Source organism: Vanessa tameamea, chromosome 5, assembly GCF_037043105.1.
Source record: "Vanessa tameamea isolate UH-Manoa-2023 chromosome 5, ilVanTame1 primary haplotype, whole genome shotgun sequence".
NCBI lineage: Eukaryota > Metazoa > Arthropoda > Insecta > Lepidoptera > Nymphalidae > Vanessa > Vanessa tameamea.
Window position 1 is genome coordinate 12,979,028 of NC_087313.1, and position 22,786 is coordinate 13,001,813.

The 22,786-nt window shown below is 33.3% G+C and overlaps 1 protein-coding gene across 2 annotated transcripts; it reads right to left on the reverse strand.

Annotated features, from left to right (window-relative positions):
- Positions 1 to 1,202: 1,202 nt before the first annotated feature.
- On the reverse strand, positions 1,203 to 22,659 carry LOC113404520 (amidophosphoribosyltransferase-like). Of its 2 annotated transcripts, XM_026645447.2 has the most exons (14): positions 22,477 to 22,659; positions 13,723 to 13,907; positions 12,006 to 12,114; positions 9,030 to 9,176; positions 8,351 to 8,474; positions 7,523 to 7,653; positions 6,784 to 6,902; positions 5,838 to 5,873; positions 4,761 to 4,850; positions 3,789 to 3,947; positions 3,294 to 3,421; positions 2,844 to 3,065; positions 2,469 to 2,589; positions 1,203 to 2,165 (listed from the first exon to the last, which is right to left on the reverse strand). In XM_026645447.2, exons 2-14 carry the CDS (start codon positions 13,898 to 13,900, stop codon positions 2,011 to 2,013), a joined length of 1,719 nt encoding a protein of 572 aa, XP_026501232.1. In that variant the 5' UTR covers positions 13,901 to 13,907; positions 22,477 to 22,659; the 3' UTR covers positions 1,203 to 2,010. The 2 variants fall into 2 exon arrangements, with proteins under 2 accessions (XP_026501232.1, XP_026501234.1); XM_026645449.2 differs by lacking the exon at positions 5,838 to 5,873 and having other exon boundaries at positions 1,204 to 2,165.
- Between the last annotated feature and the right edge of the window lie 127 nt (positions 22,660 to 22,786).

Below are 22,786 nucleotides of genomic sequence, written 5' to 3' on the forward strand. Positions count from 1 at the left end.
TCTGCCACTGGGTTTGAGGTAATAAAACAGTAAAAAGTGTCCCTAAAATGTTTATTTATTATAAATTCTATCAAATAAAACATCGGAATGTACATTGTAAATACTCTTAGTTCTATTTTATAAGACAAAACAATTCAGATCTATCCTATTCGATAAGGCACTATATTCGAGAACTTATTTAAGCCAACAGGAAATCAAACAAACGAATAATGAACTATCCAAATGACAATTTAGTTTTCCATGGACCAACTATGTAGACATAAAATGACCATAAATCTTTCCTGTAAATAAATTATTTATTCGTATCAGGAAGTCCATGGCTAACTAAACTTTTATAATAATAGTTATTAATATAACATTTGTTTTATATAATCAACATTTGTTTAACAAACTACTGTTAACCTTTTGAAATTGATACAGATTGATCTAAAGAATACAATTAAAAGATAAATTTCATTAAACAATAGAGTATATGCCTCTTATTCGCGCTAATTATAATATCGCTATGAAGGAAAAGGACGCCAATAAAAAGGAACTTCAGGATAAGGAGAAACTTGCTTGTTACTCATTCAATAATATTGCGCGAAATCATCCCTTTAAATTTCTAAACATTAATAATATATTCGTCGAAACCAGCACGACTAAAAAAGAATAAATCTAAAGAAATAGAACTATAAACTTTAAAATACAACCTTAATATATAAAAGAATTAGATTTATATAAGAAAAACGAAACAATATTCATATTACATAATACACATACAATTATGCGCAATTATATTTAAAAATAGAACTAAACATAATTATATTTTTTTTAATATTTTCGAACGCAAATTTACACCGATGTAATGTTAACTAAATGCAGAATGGCTGATATTCAAATATCTGGTCCCTATTCGCTATAATTTATTTTTAGGTAAAAACGTTAGTCTTTTGTAAAAAACTAAGATAACTGGAGGTATTAGAAATATATAAAGATTTTCTTTTAAGATCAGTAAAACCTATGAAATCCATTCATATTTTTTAATTATTTTAATCGTCTTTGTACTTTATTACCGAGAATATTATTCGTAAAATTATAGATTCCAATCTTACATTCGATATTATTTGGTTTTAAATAATAAAACCCAAAAAAATATTAAATTTTATGAAAAAATTATATTTCTCTTTGAAAACAACTGTTTATAATATTGTAGACAAGTGGCCATTCATTTATTACGTAAGACGATTTCGGAGGGGAAGGAGTTTCGATAATTCTTACGTAAGATCAAAAAAATTAAAATTATTTGAAAAAACGCGGGAAACCACGCGATTGCTGAGGTTCGTTCGGATGCGTACCTTTAGAATATTTGAAATTACAAATAAACACATTTCAAAAAGTTGTTACTTTGAAAAATAAACAGTAAAATAAACCAAATATGTATTCATTTTCTCCTTTAGATTCTTACGAAATAAATATTAAACAGGGAGGGAGGGGGTCGGCCAGTTCTTATTTTTTCTTATATTAGGGGGGGAGGGGGTCAATAAATAGCGAAAATAGTCTTACGTAATAAATGAATGGTACCCAATGCAAAGGACAGAAATATGTTACTACCAGATTTATTGCATTATCATATAAGAGTTTCGGTATTCTATTTTGCAATATTTGAGTATTATTATATGATATTCAAATAAGAGGTATTCTTTTTTTATATTGTTTACCGTATTATTACTATATAACCTACAAACATACCATGTAACTATTTCACAACATATCTTGTGTACTTTTCAAAAATATCTATGGACTTCCACAGAGTATATAAAAACTTTCTGGAAATATTATTAAGTATTCTGTTGTACTACAATTATGTATGTAAAGGAAAAGTAAACATAACAATTCCACGTTTGTTTTTGCTCTGTAGACCTTATTATATCGCTCCGTACTTACTAATAGTACCGCCGAAAACGACGTCATTGCTACACTTATGTTACGAGAAACTGCTCCTTACTCCAAACAGAATTAGTTCTATTTTCACCAGTCGACGTCATCGGGCAGGCCGCCCGGGTACTCCCCGGTGAGGCACGCGGTGCAGTGGCCGCCCACTCCGTCGCTGGGCGTCACCTTCATGTTGTAGTGGATCGCGCTTACAAGACCCTCCACGCTGAGGTACTCGAGACTGTCAGCACCTGAAGCAATACATTACAAAGTTATAGACAATTGCAGTCACCCTCTCAGACTTTCGTTTCTCGTGCTCTAATCATATATTTCCTGCATTTGATGAAATCGTGGGGATATCGCAAAATAGGTGAAATTTTGTAGTTATTTTGAACGTCGAATTAAAAACTTACGGCATGTGGTACTCGTTATACTTTTATTACTAAAAAACTAAACACTGAAAACACCAAATGTACCCTTACATACTATAAAACTTTAAACAAGATGAATTAATTCAAAATACATCTCTAACTAAATAAAAAAAATCAACTCACCGACATGTTCGGCGAGTTTAAATGAGTCCATTTTGTTAGCAATGAGCTCCTCTCTCGTTGGTATATTTATGCCCATATAGCATGGGTACTTGAGGGGCGGGGATGCTATCCTTATGTGTACCTGATACAGAGATAAGTTTAGTAAACATTTTAGCTTAACAATTTATTTACACATAAATAAACTTTCTCTACTTTGCTGTAGAGACAAAAAAGCACCAAAACATCTTAAGATCACATTAATGACCATTTCTTACAAATATATCTATGGCAAAAAAGTACCCATCATTAGAAGGTATTTCCCATTTCCTCGTGTGCTTAGGTGTGTGTCTTACTTGGGCAATATTAAAAAAAGTACTTATATTTATAAACCCTCACCTCAGCCGCTCCCGCATCCCTCAACAACTTGATAATCGGTCCGATCGTGTTTCCTCGCACGATCGAGTCGTCTATGAGCACGATCCGTTTCCCGCGCACATTCTCCGACAGCGCACCAAACTTCTTAGCGACGCCCAGCTGGCGCAGTCTCGTGGAGGGCTGGATAAACGTTCTGCCGACGTATCGGTTCTTGCACAGGACCTCCATGAAGGGTATCCCCGACTGTCGGAAGTAAAACGAACATTAAACATAATAATCAGAAAATAAGTCTGGAATTAAAATGTTGTTTGTTATGTACTCCGTAGGCTAGAAGGCTGAAGGCTTTTTTGTACTTCATTCGAGTAGGCTATCACAAAAGATAGCTTGGTAATATACAAGTCTATCATGTTAATTTAACGTGGCGGGTGGTGGTGGTGGGTCGCGTCGGCGGGAGGGGGTGGCGAGTGGTACCTGTCGCGCGTATCCGTGCGCGGCGGCGGTGCCGGACTCGGGCACGGACGACACGATGTCGGCGTCCACGGGCGACTCGCGCGCCAACATGCGGCCGCACTGCAGGCGCGCCGAGTACACCATCTGACCTGCGGGCGCCACGTTATCGTGTCAATACACTCACCTTAAACGAATGCTGTGATCTAATCACTCGATAGATGTTGATGTAAAATATTATATCACCGGGTCAACAGCCCTGGCAAAAAATTTTAGGAGCTGATATTTTCAGCGACAATAAAATGAGTGCTAAGGATAAGATTATACGCACGTGTGCACAGATACATGAGCACTCCCTATCGGCTTACGCTGACACCAACAGTTTTAGATCACACGTGGAATCACAGGATAAACGCACTATCTGAGGCACGAGTTTAGCACGTTTATATTTTGCCCCGATAGGACTCAAACTTGGAACAACGGGATCTTATTCGGTCCGGCGATAGCGAGGAGCCTCACCCTCGAAGATGCTGTCGGCCCGCGCGAAGTACACGTACTCGAAGATGCAGAAGGCCTGGTGCTTGTCGGCGGGGCGCTCCACCACGTCCACGGTGCGCACGCCGTGCCGCGACATCTCGATGATCTCGCCGGGCAGCACCTCGCGCACGTAGCGGGCGCCTGAGAATACGACGGCCGTTACTTTAGCTTTCATTTAACGTTTAAAGACGAAATTAACATCTCGGTAACAGGCTATTTGACAATGCGAAAAATAAAGTGTCAATTATTGTAATCAGTATATATTATGAGTTTAAAAATGGTTATTTATCAACGAAAGTTGAAAATAATAACTAATTTATTCAAAAATCCATAAATAAAAATGCATTTTTTTAAACGTTTGTCACGTGACACAAAACGCTTCTGATTGGTCGGGCTTATGATGACGTCACTTGCTTATTAAATTAAGTGTCTGGATTATATGTGTCACAGGTTAAAATACAAGCAAGTGACGTCACCGACCCCATTGCATAGTAGCGCTTTCGCATATTGTCAAAGTAGCGTTTTCGCGCGCTATTTAAATATGGAATGTTTATTTTGATATTTTTCAGCAAATATGTACAAGAATAAAAAAAAAACAACTTTTACTGGGTTCCTTAACCTCTACTAAATAATATAAAAGGCATTTTAAAAACCAGTCAAATAGCCTATTGTAAATTAGTTAAACATACGTAGTACAAAATATTTCGTTTATACGAGATATTTACTCTTAATTATTTAATCATTATTTAGCATTTATTTAATAATTATTATCCAACGACTTCCAGTGAGGCATGGTAGAACAAACTCTGAGGTAAAAGAGGAGGCCTTGACACTACAGTAAAATATTTAGAAGTTAATGCAGTAGTTTTTTTTATTATTAATAAATGGCAATGACCATAACTTTACACTGGGTTTATTTAAAATATGATAATACTTAACACGTTTTACACTTACCGATAGAAAGGAATCCACAGGATTCAGATGACACGACCCAGCCTTCAGCCCTGTCCTCCACGCCGTTCTTCGCAGAACCATTCATAAGGACTGCAATAAAATATAAATAATAAATAAAGTATTTTCGAAATATAATATTAAATGAATTGACTTCTCATGCAATACCTGATATATAAATATATATGTATGAACCTAAAAATACAAGTTAAAATCCTCATATATATAATAATGGTATAAGAAATTATTTTTTTGTTCATTCAATATCTAAATTATCATTTTAAATTATCTTTAGTGTCAAGAACGATAGTACATCTTAGTAATTAGAATTTGAGAAGTGTAGCTATAAATATTTGTTTAAAAATAAAAAGTCTATAGTTGAACTTGTTGAAAAGCGACTTCAGAAACTTATTGACACACACACTTGGATTATATTTTCAACATTAATTTAGATTTCAAAATATTTAAATAATACATTGTAAGAATATCAAATATTAAAAACAGAAATATGTTTAGTGAGATGTCCTTGTATGAAATATTCCTTTGTGACATGCACTTTTGCGATTATCTGGACCTGATTATATTGTTACGCATTAGACTTTGTTCACACAGACTTTAAACGATATTCTACACTGTGAATCGAAATAAAAAGTTATTTATCGATATTAAGGTTCCTTAAATGCAGACCCACGTGCTAACATGCAATGAGAAGGTGCATCATTTGGACACATTACAGCTATATGAAACTATATTTTATATAGGAATACAGGAAAGCTGTTGAGAGAATGTGTAAATGATCACCACTGTTCATAGACATGATTGTCCAAGATTTTTTTACGATGCCTTACAACGCCAATGCGTCATCAACCTTGGGAACTGAGATATTATTTACTAAGTATCGCGTAATCACTTTTGTCCTAACCAATGGCATACAAAAACAAATGGCAACTATTCAGACTATGGTTATATAAATAACATGAGTTGAGAATGTATATATATATATATATATAATGTAATTATAGGTATGATTTGTATTAATTAAAAAATAATGAATGAATATATGAATGGAACATGCATTACCAGCCGCATGCTTCGATGATGACGATTTGTAGACATCTGCAAAAGTACAGTCACGATAAACAAAGATTACAGTCATGGATTAGTGGAAATTACATTCAATGCTGGACATTGCATGCAGTATTGGAAATTAAAAAAAAAGTTTTAGGCAACAGTAATATTACAAACAGCCGATATGGCCCATTTGTTAGATAATGTGGATTTGTGTAAAATAGCATCATTGAGGTATCATAAGCTTAATATTTGTTGATATGACTAACAGTGAAAAAAAACCATCATAAAAAAATCTGCTGTATCCACAAATTTAGGAATAAATACGTGGAATAATCTCGAAATCTTATCCATTACGGGGTGTGGCCTCTGTCTAATAATGAGACGATAACAGGACAAGGTTTATAAGTCTATTATCATTAGATTAAAATACATCCGAAAGGATAGTACAGTTTAAAATTGGTGAAACAATTATTGGAATCGAAATAGAAGTTTCCGTGACCCTCTACATACGAACAAACAATATGTATCTCATTTTAATATTCAATTACTGTTTAACTAACTTAATAATACTCCGTTATATATATCTCCTATAATATCAAAAAACACAACAAAAACTCTTTTAATTGTTAACAGTTTCATTGAAATTATCTATGAGAACTAATGAAATGTGGATTGAGATAATATAAAACGTCGACATCACAATGACTCGCAAAGGTCAAGTTTAAATATAATGAAGCGATTGTTTGAAATCATCGCTCATATTTTTATTTTAACATATCAACCAATATTACTTTAAATTTTAATAAAATATGCACATTCATTATAACTTTAGACATGAGGCCCCACTTATGTAAGGGGCCTTGATTTTGTTTCCAATCGACAAGTGTCATATGGTCGTTTATTAAATCATGTTTTCCGAATTGAAATATGATATAAAAAATATAAATGTACTCACATGAGGAACCCAATGGAAGAATCTTGCCAAGGCAGAGAGGTCTATTGCCATACGGATCCCTCACTGCGTATATCTTGTCTTTGAGCATTATTACTAGGGAATAACTTAGAGGGGCTAGCCTGGAAGAAAATGGAAATTCTTAGTCACAAGAATTTTATGAATTACTTTCATAAATATTCTTTACGACATTCCACCCGTGGCTTTGTCTGCGTGCGGATTTACATATAATATGAGTTAGTATAAGACTATATGACATGAATATATATTTGAGAATCTCATATAATGATTGCTTGCAGTAAAAACCTATATAACTTATTGATTCCTTCCTGATAGGTTTCGGCCGGGCCGGTTACATTTAAGAGTCTAGCTAAGTTCACCTGATACTATAGTGACCTCGTGACATAGTGGATGACTTCTAGTATATATAATCTGATGGATCGAGAAATCCGACACAACCGGAAAGAGATCAGGCGCAAGACTAACGCCTTTGAGTACTATCCGATGCACGGGAGTGCTAACATGTCCAACTTACAGAATCCGAACTACGACTAAAAATATTAAAATAGAAAAATCAATACATTTTTAATGGCTCGACCTGGGGTTTGAACGAAGAACCTCGTGATCTGCACCTTTATTAACTAGTCACTAGACCGAGGCAGACTGATACTACTTATTATTAGAACTCACATGCGTTAAGAGAGATAGATAAGTTAATTTCGATGAACAGTGTCATACATACCTCATAAGATGGTTGATCCTAGCGGGCCAGTCGGGGCCATTGGTCTCTCCCTCCGGTGGGTTGAGACACAGGGCTTGTGTGATCAGTTCGGAGTCTGAATGTGTGGATAGTCCCACTCCTCGACCTAACACCTGTAAACAGACATTTTATTTATCAACGGTAAAGCTTTGTGGAAGCTTAAATGGGTTTAATTAGCTTGTCATCATTTTCGAAACCATATGATTCTATATTGCAGTGAGTGGGCTTATGTAGTTACAGTCACAAGGTATTAGATCTCACTGTTGTCAATGCACCGACGGCGTAAGACGGTTGAAATTTCTAACAAGGCAATGTCTATGGGCAATGACAACAGATTATAATCTAGCTGCTCGGTGTTGTCTTAAAGGATACTGATCACTGACCACCTGACGGTAAGTGGTTACCACCAGCCATAGACATTGGCGCTGTAAAAAATATTAACCATAATTTACATCGCCAACGCGCCACCAACCTCACGAAGATGTTATGTTCATGTGCCTGTTGTTACACTGGATCATCTCACCCTCACCTTTCAAACCGGAACACAGCAATACTAAATATTGCTGTTTGGTGGTAGAATATCTGGATGGATAGGTGGCACCTACCCAGACTGGCTTGCAGTCTAGGCTATGTTATATTATCTAATGTGTCTTATAAACCTGTCTCAATAATTGAGGTATCCAATCGCAGTAGATTTTTCTAATCAGACTGATCTGAGATAAGTGCGTTTTAACAAACGGTTTACGTTTGTAATAGCAGTATGGAAATTAAAAGAAAGACTTGAAGATAATTATAGTCTATTAGTGGTACCATCTTTCGTAGGCTGCTGCAATTGACGAGCTCGCCATTGTGCGCGACGGCCAGCGCCCCGTGCGCGGTGTGCACCACGAACGGCTGACAGTTCACCTCCTCAGACGCGGCTGATGTCGAGTACCTACACATTTAAATATAACATTAGAATTTGACAGCATTTTATATATATATATGTCGCAGCGTCAGATAATTAAATACTGTGATTGTAATCTCTTAGTTTTGAGATTTGATTCTGGATAGCCAGTGAAGTCAATCGCTCTTTGTCACGTTAGTAAAACATAAAATGTCAGTTGTCAAGAAGGATAAGACAGATGTGGTCGCGGCCAATGAAATATTGTAAAAATGAATATACGATAATCCAGCTATCGATTTGTTGTATTATTTGTGAATATGTATGAAAAAGATGGCGACCCCGAACCAAACAATATACATATACATATATATCAAAAATGCGTCTCGCTATACGTGCTAAAGTCAAACGATGTCAAGTGAGTGTGGTTCGTAAACGTTACATATGCACATCATAAAAAAAATATTGTTTACGTTACATTATCCAGCTTAAAAAAAAAAGAATGATTTTAACTTTATTTAAAATCCTTTTAGATTTTATTAGTAGCATTAGAAGAACACGTAATAATAAATTACTTTCTGGACTCAAGGTCAAGGGGGTGCTTACCTCGTGTGTCCAATTCCAAGGTTGCCCTTTAGCTTCCTCATGGCTTCGTCATTGAATATGTTATTGATAAGACCCATGCCCTTGTGTGTGTTGAACGTGCGCGCGCTCTTGCCCTCTGACGTCACTATACCCGCTGATTCCTGACCTCTGGAAACAAATGAAACACGGGACTTTATAAAATATCCTATTATATTTAGTTATAATTCTTAAATGTCTTATTCGTGTTATTATTTTGATGTTTAAATGTATCTTTGACATGTATTTGTAATAAAAATAAAGAAAATAATTTTCATGTGTACCATACCACAGAGCACTTTGTGTTTTGGTGATCTTTATTGTTTATTGCAACAACGATAGTATTCTATTCCATATAAGTAAAGCAATTACGTTACATTGGTCTCTCTAAATTAAATTGTTCAAAAACAAATATATTGACAATTAGTTTAAAAGCTACTGTTAATCAAAATATATTTTTAAATGGCTATAAATGTAATCCGCCATTTTTTTGTATATATCAAATACACATATCAAAGCATGCTTTTCAAAAATATCTCTAATCTCTCACTTCCTCTCTCGCAGAGAGTTGAACGCTAAGCCCAAAATGACCTATTTTTTTCTTCATGATAAGTCTATCTGCCCAATTTTTTATGCCTACAAAAAAAAATCTAATCGCGTTTCTCAACACATTAAGTTAAAAAACCGGCCAAGTGCGAGTAGGGCTCACGCACGAAGGGTTCCGTTGTTACCTATAAAACCGGCAAAAAAAATCACATGTGTTGAATGGGAGCCTCTTTAAATATTTATTTAGTATTTGGTGTGATAACGGCAACAGATATACATCATCTGTGAAAATTTCAAGTATCTAAACTATCACGATTCTTGAGATACAGCCTGGTGATAGAGGTCTGTTTTACCCTTTGAGTAAGGAACCCTAAAAAAGTCATATTCTGCACAATATAACAAATTTCCAAGGTTTTCTAAAAAAAAATTATCTCCGTGTTAAGAGTTCACGCAAACGATCACAGATATAATTTCAAGTACATGTTGAACGTTTTAATTTTAAAATGATAAGAAGCTCCTACAGATCAAATAGCCTGGTCGAAACTTATCAAAATATATAACCGTTCATCCGGTTCGTGTAATAACAATATGCCAATCGGAGGCGATCTGACTGCTCCTTTAGAAATAAAACACCTGCTTAAGACTTTATTATATATACTTTAGATGAAGGCACTTTCATTATTGCTACGTCATATATGTATACAATATCTTATATATTTAATAGTTTCCATGTGTTCATAAACACAGCATGTTCATGTGTAAATATCATCAAAGATCGACAGATTACTTTTGCGTGACTAAAAATTTGTTCGGTTTTTGCATTTTAATAACATAACATTATATATATAATGAGTGCTTGGTCTAGTGGCTAGCTTATAGATAGATACCCTAAAGTTTGGAGGCCTACATAGGCGGGCCGACCGTCAGGGCGTCACGGTCGCTTGTAACGTCCCGTGGAACCGGCCGAAGAGATGTACCGCTGGTTTTTTTGTGAGTATTCCGGTGTACCGAGGGCACTCGACGTCCTAGGCACCGGCGAGTCTCACATACCCCCCCACTTTCACGTGGGGGAAACGCATAAAGGGTTTTTCAAGCGAGATCAAAACAAAAAAGTGGCTAGCTTATGAGGTTCTGAGATCCCGAATTCAAGCACGCGTCGGGGATATGAAAGAGTGTTCGATTTTTTTTGCCGATAAATTCTTAGTAGTTAGCCGGTGTCTAGAAGTTAGTAAAATTTACAAGAATGTTTCCTTGTCTAAGAAATCACCTGAGGCATTTCGTACGCATGAATTATTTCTGGTCGAGTCGGATTTCCCGTCCCATTGGATTATGTTTATTAGAGCTTTTTAATAAATACTTTTTCGACGACACAATGCATTTTTTTCTTAAAATTAAGAAATATTATTTTTAAATATGATATTTAACTTTAATTAAGGATTAAGTTGATACAATTTGGCTAATATTCATTTTTCTTGTTGAAAAATTGGTACTATTCTATGATCAAAAAAAAAAAGTAAAAAAGAAGATTTTATGGCCTTTTTACTGCGTGCATTATTTTCAGAATCACAAGATGTTAGCAATGTCCGAGTTGAAACCGTTACGTAATAAAACACTTACAAAGTCCGATCATACCTATAGTGTAACATGACTGTACTTTTGCGTAATAAGACTTTTGTCGGTTTTCTTTTTGTAATGATATTGCGGTTATCGCGGGCAGATATTGTCGCAAGACCGCAATAGACTTGTACGGCCTTTGTTACATATTGTAACACAGATCAGACTAAAATATAATTATTTATTAATGTCCGTAATATTAAGAAATAAAAGAGACGAAATGACCCAGCGGCTAAAACGAGGAAACTTTAACTGATTCAAGCCTTGGTGGAGAGTTTAAACCTGGAGTAGAATCATTGCACTCAGTGCGTGTGCTTAATAAATCTTAGTAAACCTGCTTGTGTTGAATGGAATTCTTTAACTCGTAAGCATTTTCATAATAAACTCCAAAATATCTCCTCGAACGGGTAACGTGTAGCTTAAAAATAAAACTAAGGATTCAATACCATTATTTATAAAAACGACAAAAAAAAATCATGTCTGTAAGGGAGGCCCACTTAAATATTTATTTTATTCTGTTTTTAGTATATGTTTCATTTGTACAAAATTCAAACAGACGAACAGATAGACGTACGGACGGACAGCGGAATCTTAGTAATGGGGTTGGGACCCCATTGGGGACGGAACCCTAAAGACAACCCTTGTAAATCTAATTTATGTTACTGTCAATAGTATATTTGGTACAATATATGGTAGTAAGTGTAATACTCCATGTTGGGTAAAGAATTCCTGCAACTATGACTACACTGTCATATGTCATATATACAATTATATATACTTTGATCATGTAAATATATTTACCGGTGCTGCAGCGCGACAAGCCCGAGGCATATAACTTGTGCTACGTCCACTTGAGTCGGCCATTCCCCTGTGCCGATTGCGCCGAACACGCCGCATTCGTGTGTTAAACCTAAAACAAAAAAATATATCAAAATTCGGTACTATCTTTACATAGTATAAAACACTACGTCAAACACACGTCGCTTACCGCTGTCTGTCCATGTGTATGCTTTGATCTTTAAAATTACACAACGGATTTTGGTGCGATTTTTTTTTAATAGATATTTTGATTCAAGAGAAATGTTTATGAGTATAATACATGCTCAATATAGTAGTGAACGTTGTAAGACATTCTGTAGTATGTTTAGTATCAACATTGCACCCGTGTGAAACCGGGGCGGTTCGCTTGTAATAAGCGAAAGTAACTCTGTATGTTACCTTGTAACACTTAAACCGCTGAAAACATTTAGATGAAACTTGGTGTGGGGATAGCTCGAGTCCCGGGAAAGGAAATAGGCTACTCTTTTAAATTGATTCATTGAGAAGGTAAAATGGGGTTGAAGGTTTGTGTGCTATAAAGTATTATACATTTTGCGACAATGAAGCTAAAGGTTCAGCTTGTAGTTCATAAGTTCGTTCGTTCTTCCGCTCTAACCTCGTTCCCTTTATATCTTAAACGGTGATTCTATCTCTGGCCAAGGAATCTGCCGTCTGTCATAATTCGTGAATTCTTTTCCGAAACACATTTTGACAGGTGACATTGGCAGAATATTTTGTGCTCCAATAGCGTAGATACGCGCCAGGAATAAAAAAAGATAAAATACATTATAAGTTTGTAACTTAAATAATAAATAATCGCAAGTCGGTTTTCCTAAGCGGAACTTTTATATCGAGCCAACAGTAACTTTGCATTTAATTAAATATTGTAAAATCACGATCCAAATGGATAAGAATTCCGTTCAGGAGTATTGGATTTTTAATTGTTGCAGGGTATTTAATAAACAGACAACATTCGTTATGTACCTATAACATTATACACGTGTTATTTGTATTGCATTTTATTCATGTTGACCTCACACTCTCGCCTACCCTGTTCAAAGTATATAAACAATATCAACAGCTTGTTTATAAAAAACAAACGTATCACACGAAAGTTAAAAACTAATTTCTTAATCAAAATGATGAAATACACAAAGGTCACATCAAAGAAAAACACTAATAGTCGTGTGATAAGTGGGGCATTCTCGAGACCTGATAACGGACATCTGGTCGTATCTATTTGTTTAAATTTTGCAACTATTTCGATAAGATGCTATATTCGCATCTTGTTTTTGACACAGTTTTGGTAATTTTGCTATCTATGAAACTTGACCAAATGTGACGTCAATTAAATTAAATGGGCCAATGAATATTTTTTTAATAACTATTTAAACGTTTAAGTTTCCTGGGGGTAGGGTTTTTTGAATGCCCATATGGGTAGGTTCCAACAACTCAGAATACTACCGCCAAACAGCAATACAACTAAATATATACATAACAAATAAAGGGTTAGTGATTCAGTGTAACTGCAGTCATAGGGACATAACATCTTATGTCCTAAGGTCAGTGGCACACAGGTCGGTTGTAAAAAATGGTTAATATTTCTTACAGAGCCAATGTCTATGAGCTGTGGTGGCCACCTACCAGAAGGTGGTCTATTTGCCCGTACGCCTATTACAATAAAAATACAATTGCATACCTGATTCTACCGCACCCCTGCCAAACCTCTTGCTATTTATTTTGACTTCGTTCTGTGTTCTGTCACACTGACAGCTGTCATTCTGACAACTGCCACTGTCATTAGCGCTCAATCGTTCCGTGGTTTCGTCTCTTCCCTTTCGTAGCTGACATGGCGATGGTCCTGCGGGACCGTCCATGGTTGTTCTGTAAAAAATAAACGTTTTTTTCTTAAATATAGAATGTAAGGTTAAAAAAATACCAACGAATGATATATTTTACTTGCTAATATTGATTAGAGAATTATGTCAATTTTATATTGTAAAGGCTATAGAAAAGTAACGTGTGGTAGGAAATGGTTATATTTGAACTAGAATATAAATTGCAAATTGAACGATGAGATCTAATAACAATTAAATCAATATTATTAATAAAGACGCCAATTCTGAAATTGTAATCCTTAACTAAAATTGGAACTATTTATTGGCATATTGCTCGCGTCGTTAAAATAATTAATTACTGTTTCATACTTTCCAATAAGGTTGTAAAGTCGATATTTTTATAGCTCTGTCGATATCGATAATTTTCATTATGTAATAACACTTCTAACATTACTATAAATTATTGTATTACCATTTAATTATAGTGATGTTAAGAGTAATGCAATGTTGAAGTAATTCATATCAGGAACATGTTACAAAGCGAAATTATTATCATAATTCATGATGCCTTGGTTTCCAGCAGACTAGATAGAGCCCTGTCTTAACAAAATGTATTATGTCAAAGAGTTTTATTAATTGTATTAAATAATTCTCGGTCGTTTTATTTGAATACGATACAAGCTTTCCGTGGTAGACCCGTGACCACCTCTGCCTCTACGGGGCTAAGCCTATTAAAAACCAGCGAAATAATTCAAAGAGGGCTGGCACCGAGCAGGCGACCCCAAATAGGATAGTTTAAAAAATAATTTGTAATTAAAAAAGCAAGAGAATGTTGCTGTGAATATTTGAAATTTCATAAAGTTTCAAAATCGCTTATTTTATCCAATGTAAAATTTTATTAAAAATGAACAAAGTTATAAAAATGACCGATTATTATACAATGTCTAAAATCTAAATATTGAGCTGACAAACAATCGACAACTTACTTAAAATATAAGAAATGTTTACAACTAAGTGTACATTCACATAATATGAAACAACGTCAAATCGTATCACTGACCCTCAGTAACTAACCGAGAACGTAACACAACACGAGATTATATTTGACGCAAACCACCAACGAAATAAATATCAATATTATTAAAATGATAAATCAACAAACGGTTTTTAAGTCAACAGTCACACAAGATAGAACTAGCCTCTATTGCAATGGAAAAACTGGACACGTGTTACATTAACGAAATAAAAGATCAGCATTACAATTTTGAGGTCATCAAAACATTGTCGTAATGTGTCGCAAAATTAGACCCACGTACGTTCTGTGACGTCATTTGCCCAAAGGCCGCGTTGTTGCTAAATGATTAGACGAAATATTTATTTCTAATAATTATAATAAATTATTCATTCAATATATCATATCTGTTTTATATAACGTCGTACAGGAATATATAACGATCATATAACTTGTCAAGGTCATTTGTAATTTCAGTAAAAAAACGTCTAATTTTAGTAACTTTAAAGTTCTATTGAACACTTAAGTAGTTGTTCAATGACTAGATCTTATCATCATTTTATAATTTAAAAGGAATGTTAGTTATAACAATGTTCATAATTTTTAGTTAGAAGTATAAATAATCATGTAAAACATTGTTTAGATGCAAATGAAAGACTTTTAAATAACTTATATAAGACATTCTGAAGTAAATAAGTAGAACGTGAAATGAGCCACCTGCTAAATGGTCACTAGCACCCATAAACAAAGAAGAGAAATATTAACCATTCCTTACATCGCCGTTGCGTCACCAACCTTAGGGATAAAGATCGTATACGACTATAACCACGCTGAATGAAAGTAAAATTTAATTGCAACGTTTATATAAATATAAATTACACGAATATTGGGTTCCAAATTTAAAAAAACAAAAAAAGAACGTAACTGCCACAAATGGACGCATTCGTTTTTTTTTTTTTATTTGTAACTCTTAGATTTGCAAGCGATACGTCACTGTCAATTTTACGTCAATTGTCATAAATATGGTATATATTTAACGAAAATAGGTAAGAATTTTTCCCGTACATAGTTACCATTATCGACATCAGCTAATTATAATCTTTATTTATAATATATACAATTGAATATAGTGGTTAATTACATAATTGCTCATTGGCGACCTTTACTATGATTTACGACGGCATGAGATAAGTTACCTACCTGTACACGAGATAAGTTCATGTTTTAAAGATATACGACAATATCTATATATAAGCGAAATACCGCTGACTGTCTCATCAGGATATCTTCGAACCTATTTCGTACGTAGACTAAGAAAGTTTTTTTGGCAATTTCAACTTCAAGGTGGGAAATGTTAGGGGTACATTTTTATTAATTTTATCCGTACTAAATCGGCTCCCAACTACAAGTGACTACATAATCAGCCTGTAAATTTCCCACTGCTGGGCTAAGGCCTCCTCTCCCGTTGAGGAGAAGGTATGGAGCATATTCCACCACGCTGCTCCAATGCGGGTTGGTGGAATACACATGTGGCAGAATTTCGTTGAAATTAGACACATGCAGGTTTCCTCACGATGTTTTCCTTCACCGCCGAGCACGAGATGAATTATAAACAAATTAAGCACATGTAAATTCAGTGGTGCCTGCCTGGGTTTGAACCCGAAATCATCGGTTAAGATGCACGCGTTCTAACCACTGGACCATCTCGGCTCTTGTGTGGCAAGTGACTATGGCAGTAATCTAAACGAAGTAATTGAGGACAAAAATGAGTACTTATTTTATTTGTATCGATTAGAGAAGAAACTGTAAATCCTAACTTAATTAAAAATTATTATTTAATTTAATGTTGCCAGTCAATAAAAAAACATACCATGCAGAAACAGAATAGATATTTTACATATAATCAACAAACACCGTGTTTACGAACACCAAAATGAACACGAGCAAAAGTCTTCAATTGCAATTTACTCGTAACTTTGCAAATTTGTAACTTAGTCAACCGGATACGTATAAATAAAACAACAATAATTATGCTAACTATTTATTTTCAGCGTTCAACGCTAATGGTTATTTTTAGCACCAATATCTAATTTTTGAGACAATTAATGTAGCAATACTGTTTTATATAAGTTAGTTAATTATTAATATGTGTTAATTGTTTTATTTTAATAATTTTTGAACAACTTATCTTATTACAAAAAGTTCCAAAATCAACATATTGTGTTAGAGAAAAAATTTACTATGTTAAATTTTAATCAAGTAACTTATTTCGAAGTTTGGATAAACATTGAGTTCGAGCATATAACGAATAAAGAAAACGACGAAAGTCTTAATTTAATATGCCGATAGATATACTTCATTTAATATAAACTGCCTGTAATTTTCTCTCATGTGTCGTCATCGTGTACCGCCTGAGCCGCAGGGGGTCAGTTATCTTATGACATTACGAGTATCTTTCCACAACAGCATCACTATAAACAAATAGATGATAACGTCTAGGTTCTGCGTACATAATAATATAAATATTATCTCTTGGGACTTTATTGTTATTTATAGAAATACTTTCAGGGACCTCTCACGTTTTAACAATCAATATTTTACTGAGGCAATACTCAGAATAAAATTTAAATATAAAATATATTAAAATAACAAATATTATAAAATATGCCGAATTAATTGCTTATTATAATTATACGTTGGTAGTATATAAAATAAGACTATAAGACAAAGCAACCCGCTTACACACTGCATAAAATACTGCTTTATTAGTTTGGATTAGTATCCATTATATCCATCATATTATATTTCTAGTTATGTCTGTCCTTGACCATGTATAAATAAATAAACCATTCAATAAATTATATATATATATATATATAGCATAATCTTTCAGCTGTAAACTACGTACGTATGTATACGTCTATCGTAAAATTAAATTTCAGAAACAATATTAAGCAAATTTGACAACTTCCATTGAATCCAAAATGTGAGAAGTAGCTTCAATATTTTTTTTCATTATATTATAATATCATAATATTCAAAAGTTTTTGATAACAGATACAAAACCTAAATGGGATATTAAAATTAAACATAAATATTACATACCTTTGCCTAAATTAAACTTGGGTAATAAAAAAAGTACTACATAAAAGGTAATAATCGTATAAAATAGATCATGGCTAGTGCAAAAAACTATAAATCCTAATAATGTCAATAATTTTTAATATTCTCATGGCCAGCTACAATTTGTTTAGTGTGCGTAAGTGCCAAAACAAGAAATAAATCGGGCTTGGTAAGTACGATTTGAATGATGAAAGAACTCTTATATAACAACGCGGTATTATCTATGATAGACAGCAACAGAAGGAATTTTTTAATAAGATATATGATGTTATTTTATCCTGAACACGTGTTTATAATTGATGACTAAAGTATATTTCGTAATAAATAGTTCAATTTTTAAACGTAATGTTACTCACAAAATCAAATCCGGCGAAGAACAATTTTACTTTAAAATTTACAACATTTAAATATATTTATATTATTTAAAAATAATAAAATACCGATGTTTATATAAATTAAAAAAAAAAAACAGTATTTATAAAACTGACATATTCGAAATAATTACTGTTATAAATGGTGAAGGGGATATGGAAAACATTTTAAATCGTTTACTGATATTAGATTTGATACAAAATGCAATAGTTTCTATTGCATTCCATATTTAAACAAATCGTAAAATCTGGCGCCACTTAATCATTCCAAGTAAATTAAAGTAGCAATGGCATTGAATGAATTAGAATTATCAATCTTAAGACCCTAATTCAATATCAATTAGGTATTGAATACGAAAGCTTTTCAGTCTCTTTATGTAATAGTTGAAGTCGATTAAATCTCTAATTGTATGGACCTATTGACTGCCAGGCCACTGAATATGGGCCAATAACACATTCGCCCAAGCTTGCTGATAATATATTATTATTGTTTACGTACAAACTAGCGCAAAACATTATTTTTCATATACATGGATTGCATCATGTTGTTAATTTAAATGTTTACAGAAATCTCTATCAATTTAATTTATCAGATGTTCTTTGAATATGATATAAATATTTATCGTAAGGAGAAACTAATTGTTGGCAAAAATTACCTATAACCTATTCCACATGAGGACAAAAGCCAAATAAGCAATATTTGACATCGATTTGACGCGATATCATTGGTCCAGTTTGATTTATTCGACGAAGCTGTTATAAGAACTTTAGTTGTAAAATTTTGTGACAAAATTCAACGAAAATATGATAGCTTTGACTGTCAAGTGAAATATTTTCGGATAAGTGGTCGATCTCGTTTTACGATGTTGAATATTATGTATCGTTTTTTACGTTCATCGTGGATGCTCGAGGACTCCGTATAAGTAGATATATGGCAAGACAAGTTTATTTCAAAAAATTAAGCTGTGGGTGGTATTTGTGAAGATCTGGATAAAGATTATGTACTCTTGACCATTTCGGCCACGAGAGCGGCAATGTCAAGTGTGTCTCCCTTCTAAAAAAAATTTAATTTATTGATACTCTTGTATTGATGATGTACAATACCATAAAGTTATTAAAATGCTCAAGCACAAATGCACTTTATTCCTTTAATCTCATAATCGGTACATTCGAAACGACCGAAAAAAGTTAAGGCGTAAGGCCAATGACTTACGCGCTTTTCAAGACACGAGGCTGTTGACAATACTGCCAAATTCTAAGCTTCGGACTGAAATTTTATTAATATAAAGCCCATTTAATTGGGCCAACGGGATTTTGAACCGAAAACATCGGGAATCAGCGAAGAAAATTAGCTTTGAAATTGTACTGGGGATTTGATGAGAAAACGGCTAAAGATCGGCTTTTTTTAATAACTACGTCGTCAAAAGTAGCATACACATCTGTATCAGCAGCAATCAATTGTCCCAAGGAGTTTTTAATTGTTTCACTTTTTATTAACCTTTTCCACGTAAGTGTAACATGTAAGATACATAACTAATAAATGACTCATCGTAATACAGTGACCATCGCAGGTTTGCAAAATAGTTAGCAATTCTCCATTGCTAATTATTCTCTTATTCTCTCACTTTACACTAAAGTGAAAACAAATAAGAAAGATATGACTCTCAAATTGTATTTATAACTTCATATTACAGCTGGTAAACCAGGATAAAAGAATAAAACTCTGTTTTTGTAAAAATCCTGCCCATTTTAGACACTAAGTTAATATGACAAGATTTTCAGAACAATCACAAGTTGTAAAATACAGTATAATTTAGGTAATTCTTACTTATTGAATAATTTAGAAACAATAGGAAAGTTACGGGACAGTGACGCTAAACAAACAACATGTACAGCATGTACAGCATGCACTTGTACAAACAGTTGCATCGATCTCGTAATAAATCGCCACCGCATTTACTACCAACAAACTCCTAAGGATAATGGCACCTGACACATCCTTAGCTTTAATATGTTGCATTAATAACAGATGAATTAATCATTTACCATTAAATCTTCACGCTTAGACCGCTGAAGCGATTTAGATGAATTTTGGTACGATGATAGTTTAAGTGTAACTCGAGAAGGACATAGGCTACTTTATTTAATTCACCTAAAATGAGGACTGACGGTTTGTGAATTTACGCGCGGGTAAAGCCGCAGGTTCAACTAGTATATTATATACGTAACAAATGTATGTAACCAATAATAAATGTTCGATATTTTTATCCAAATTCTAAAATTTGTCCAACAGTTCTATGCTAAGTCTAGTCAATCTAACTAATGTTTTCAATGTCTTACCAGTTTTATTTCACTAGTTCATTGCAAGTTTCAATGAGAGGATGACCAGGTCAATTTGAAATTTTTGCTATTAGGTATTAGCATTGTTTGAAGAATATATATACTAACTTTTTAACTATCACCATATGTTTAAGAAATCCTTAGTTAAATATTGAAAAAAAATATATTTAAAAATATCGAATACATTAAGTGTGTATCAATATCAACCTGCTTGATGGTAGGATTTTATAGCAAAAGCCCATCTGAATACTTTAGCCCCACACAGTAATAATTTGACTTGCAGTGATCCCGCTTAAAGGATGAGGTCCAAAAAATATGACAACAACAAGTATATGGAAAAATAAACATTACAGCAATAAAGTCTTTGAGCTATTGTGACCACAAAGCCCTTACTGTACTTAATTAGTCAGCTCCAGTCATATATTTATTTAAAAATGTGACAATTTCTGTCACAATTAAAGTGCAACATCAGTTACGATTCTGGAAAAGAATCTTTATCTTGTCCTCATAGATTATGTATGTCTAATCTAAACAACACTATAACAATCATACAAGATGTATGTTTGATTGTAACTATTGATACAAGTTATGTCTCCAAACAATTTTAAGTACATGATTGTTTTTTTATTGGTTTCTTATTCTTAGACAATATTCAAACCAATCTGTATTTTGTATACAGTTGTGTTTTAGTTGTACATGTGTGTGTTAATATTACACAAACACATACAACTAAAATGTGCAATGAAACACCTAAAAAGTCAGGAATTTAAATTTATTATTCCACACAGGCATAGTTACCAGATAATGTTATATAAAATTTAAGTTTACTTTATCAAAAGTAACATAATTTAACGAGCTAATATAAATTGTATGTATACTTATTTTATACATTATTTGTTATCCATAGACTCGTGAACATTTAAGGTTAAAGATTAGTTTATCATTTGGCAGTTTGAAACGAATATGTCTTAACAAGCAACTTTTATTGGCAATATAATGCTATGATTTTAAATTGATATTGAACTGGTGCTTTAAAAGAACATTTATTACTCCTCGATAAGATAGTGAACACATTATTGTAACTGGCATTAACCAGAATTATTATGGATTTAAACGTTTTATCTGATTGGCTTTAACAGAACATGCGAAGATTATCCTAACCTTGACATAATTATATCTTTGACATTACTACTGTAAGTAAAGGAGTTAAATTTGTTTTTAAATAAACATAAGTTATAATATAAGATTTATATTTTTTTAAATGTAAAATCTTAATTAAACAAGCCTTAATTTTTTTTTTTTTTATGTATTAGTTAAGCGAGTATTTTATAATTACAGATACACAATGTATACATAATATTTGCATTATATTCACGCTGTCCAATATAAAGTTAACCAAATTTTTCTGTACTTGTAATAAATATTAAGTCAAAAACTCCTTCGGTAATATATAGTAGTAGTACAATGTTCAAATTATAAATAAACAAGCGTGTTTTTTCTTATGAAATACCTCATCTGATACTTTGTATTAAAATCAATTGAATTAATTGGCGATTCTGCGCAGAAAACCGACCATGTGGATTCCGCAAGCAATCAACGAAATAGCCGTGGCAATTAAAAACCACACCATGATTACGAGACTTCATATAGAATATCGACATATCAAATCTTGTCACGCGATTAATTTATTTACTTTTTTTACCCTAACCTGTATGTAACAGCTGACTTAAAAAATATTTTATTGAAGTAGAAAAGGAAATTCAACTTACCTTAGTGATAAAACTATACACAATTAGAACAAACTTAAGTTATAATTAAAAACAACAACGATCTTGTCGGAGCGTAGCTGAGTGACAAGTATCAAGAAATAATTGAATGGCCATACATTATTTGAATTTGAATTGAAAGCAACTGCGCGTGCGACTGAGCAAACGTTTCAAGCGACTGAAACAGAAACAGCGGTACTGCGACTGGATAATTTTGAAACTTATATAATTAATATATTAGCAATCTTTTAATTTGACGATTGAAATTTTTTATGATTTTCTTAATATGTTCACAGGTTTCATTCATGATTCT

What these genes read in the sequence shown, in the direction of transcription:
- LOC113404520 (XM_026645447.2), bottom strand. Translation starts at nt 13,900, where the DNA reads ATGGACGGTCCCGCAGGACCATCGCCATGTCAGCTACGAAAGGGAAGA. An exon ending in ATCATCGAAGCATGCGGCTG is followed by an intron (nt 4,851 to 5,837) that starts GTAATGCATGTT and finishes ATTTTATTGCAG; the next exon opens with TCCTTATGAATGGTTCTGCG. An exon ending in GGCCGACAGCATCTTCGAGG is followed by an intron (nt 3,422 to 3,788) that starts GTGAGGCTCCTC and finishes TGGCGCCCGCAG; the next exon opens with GTCAGATGGTGTACTCGGCG.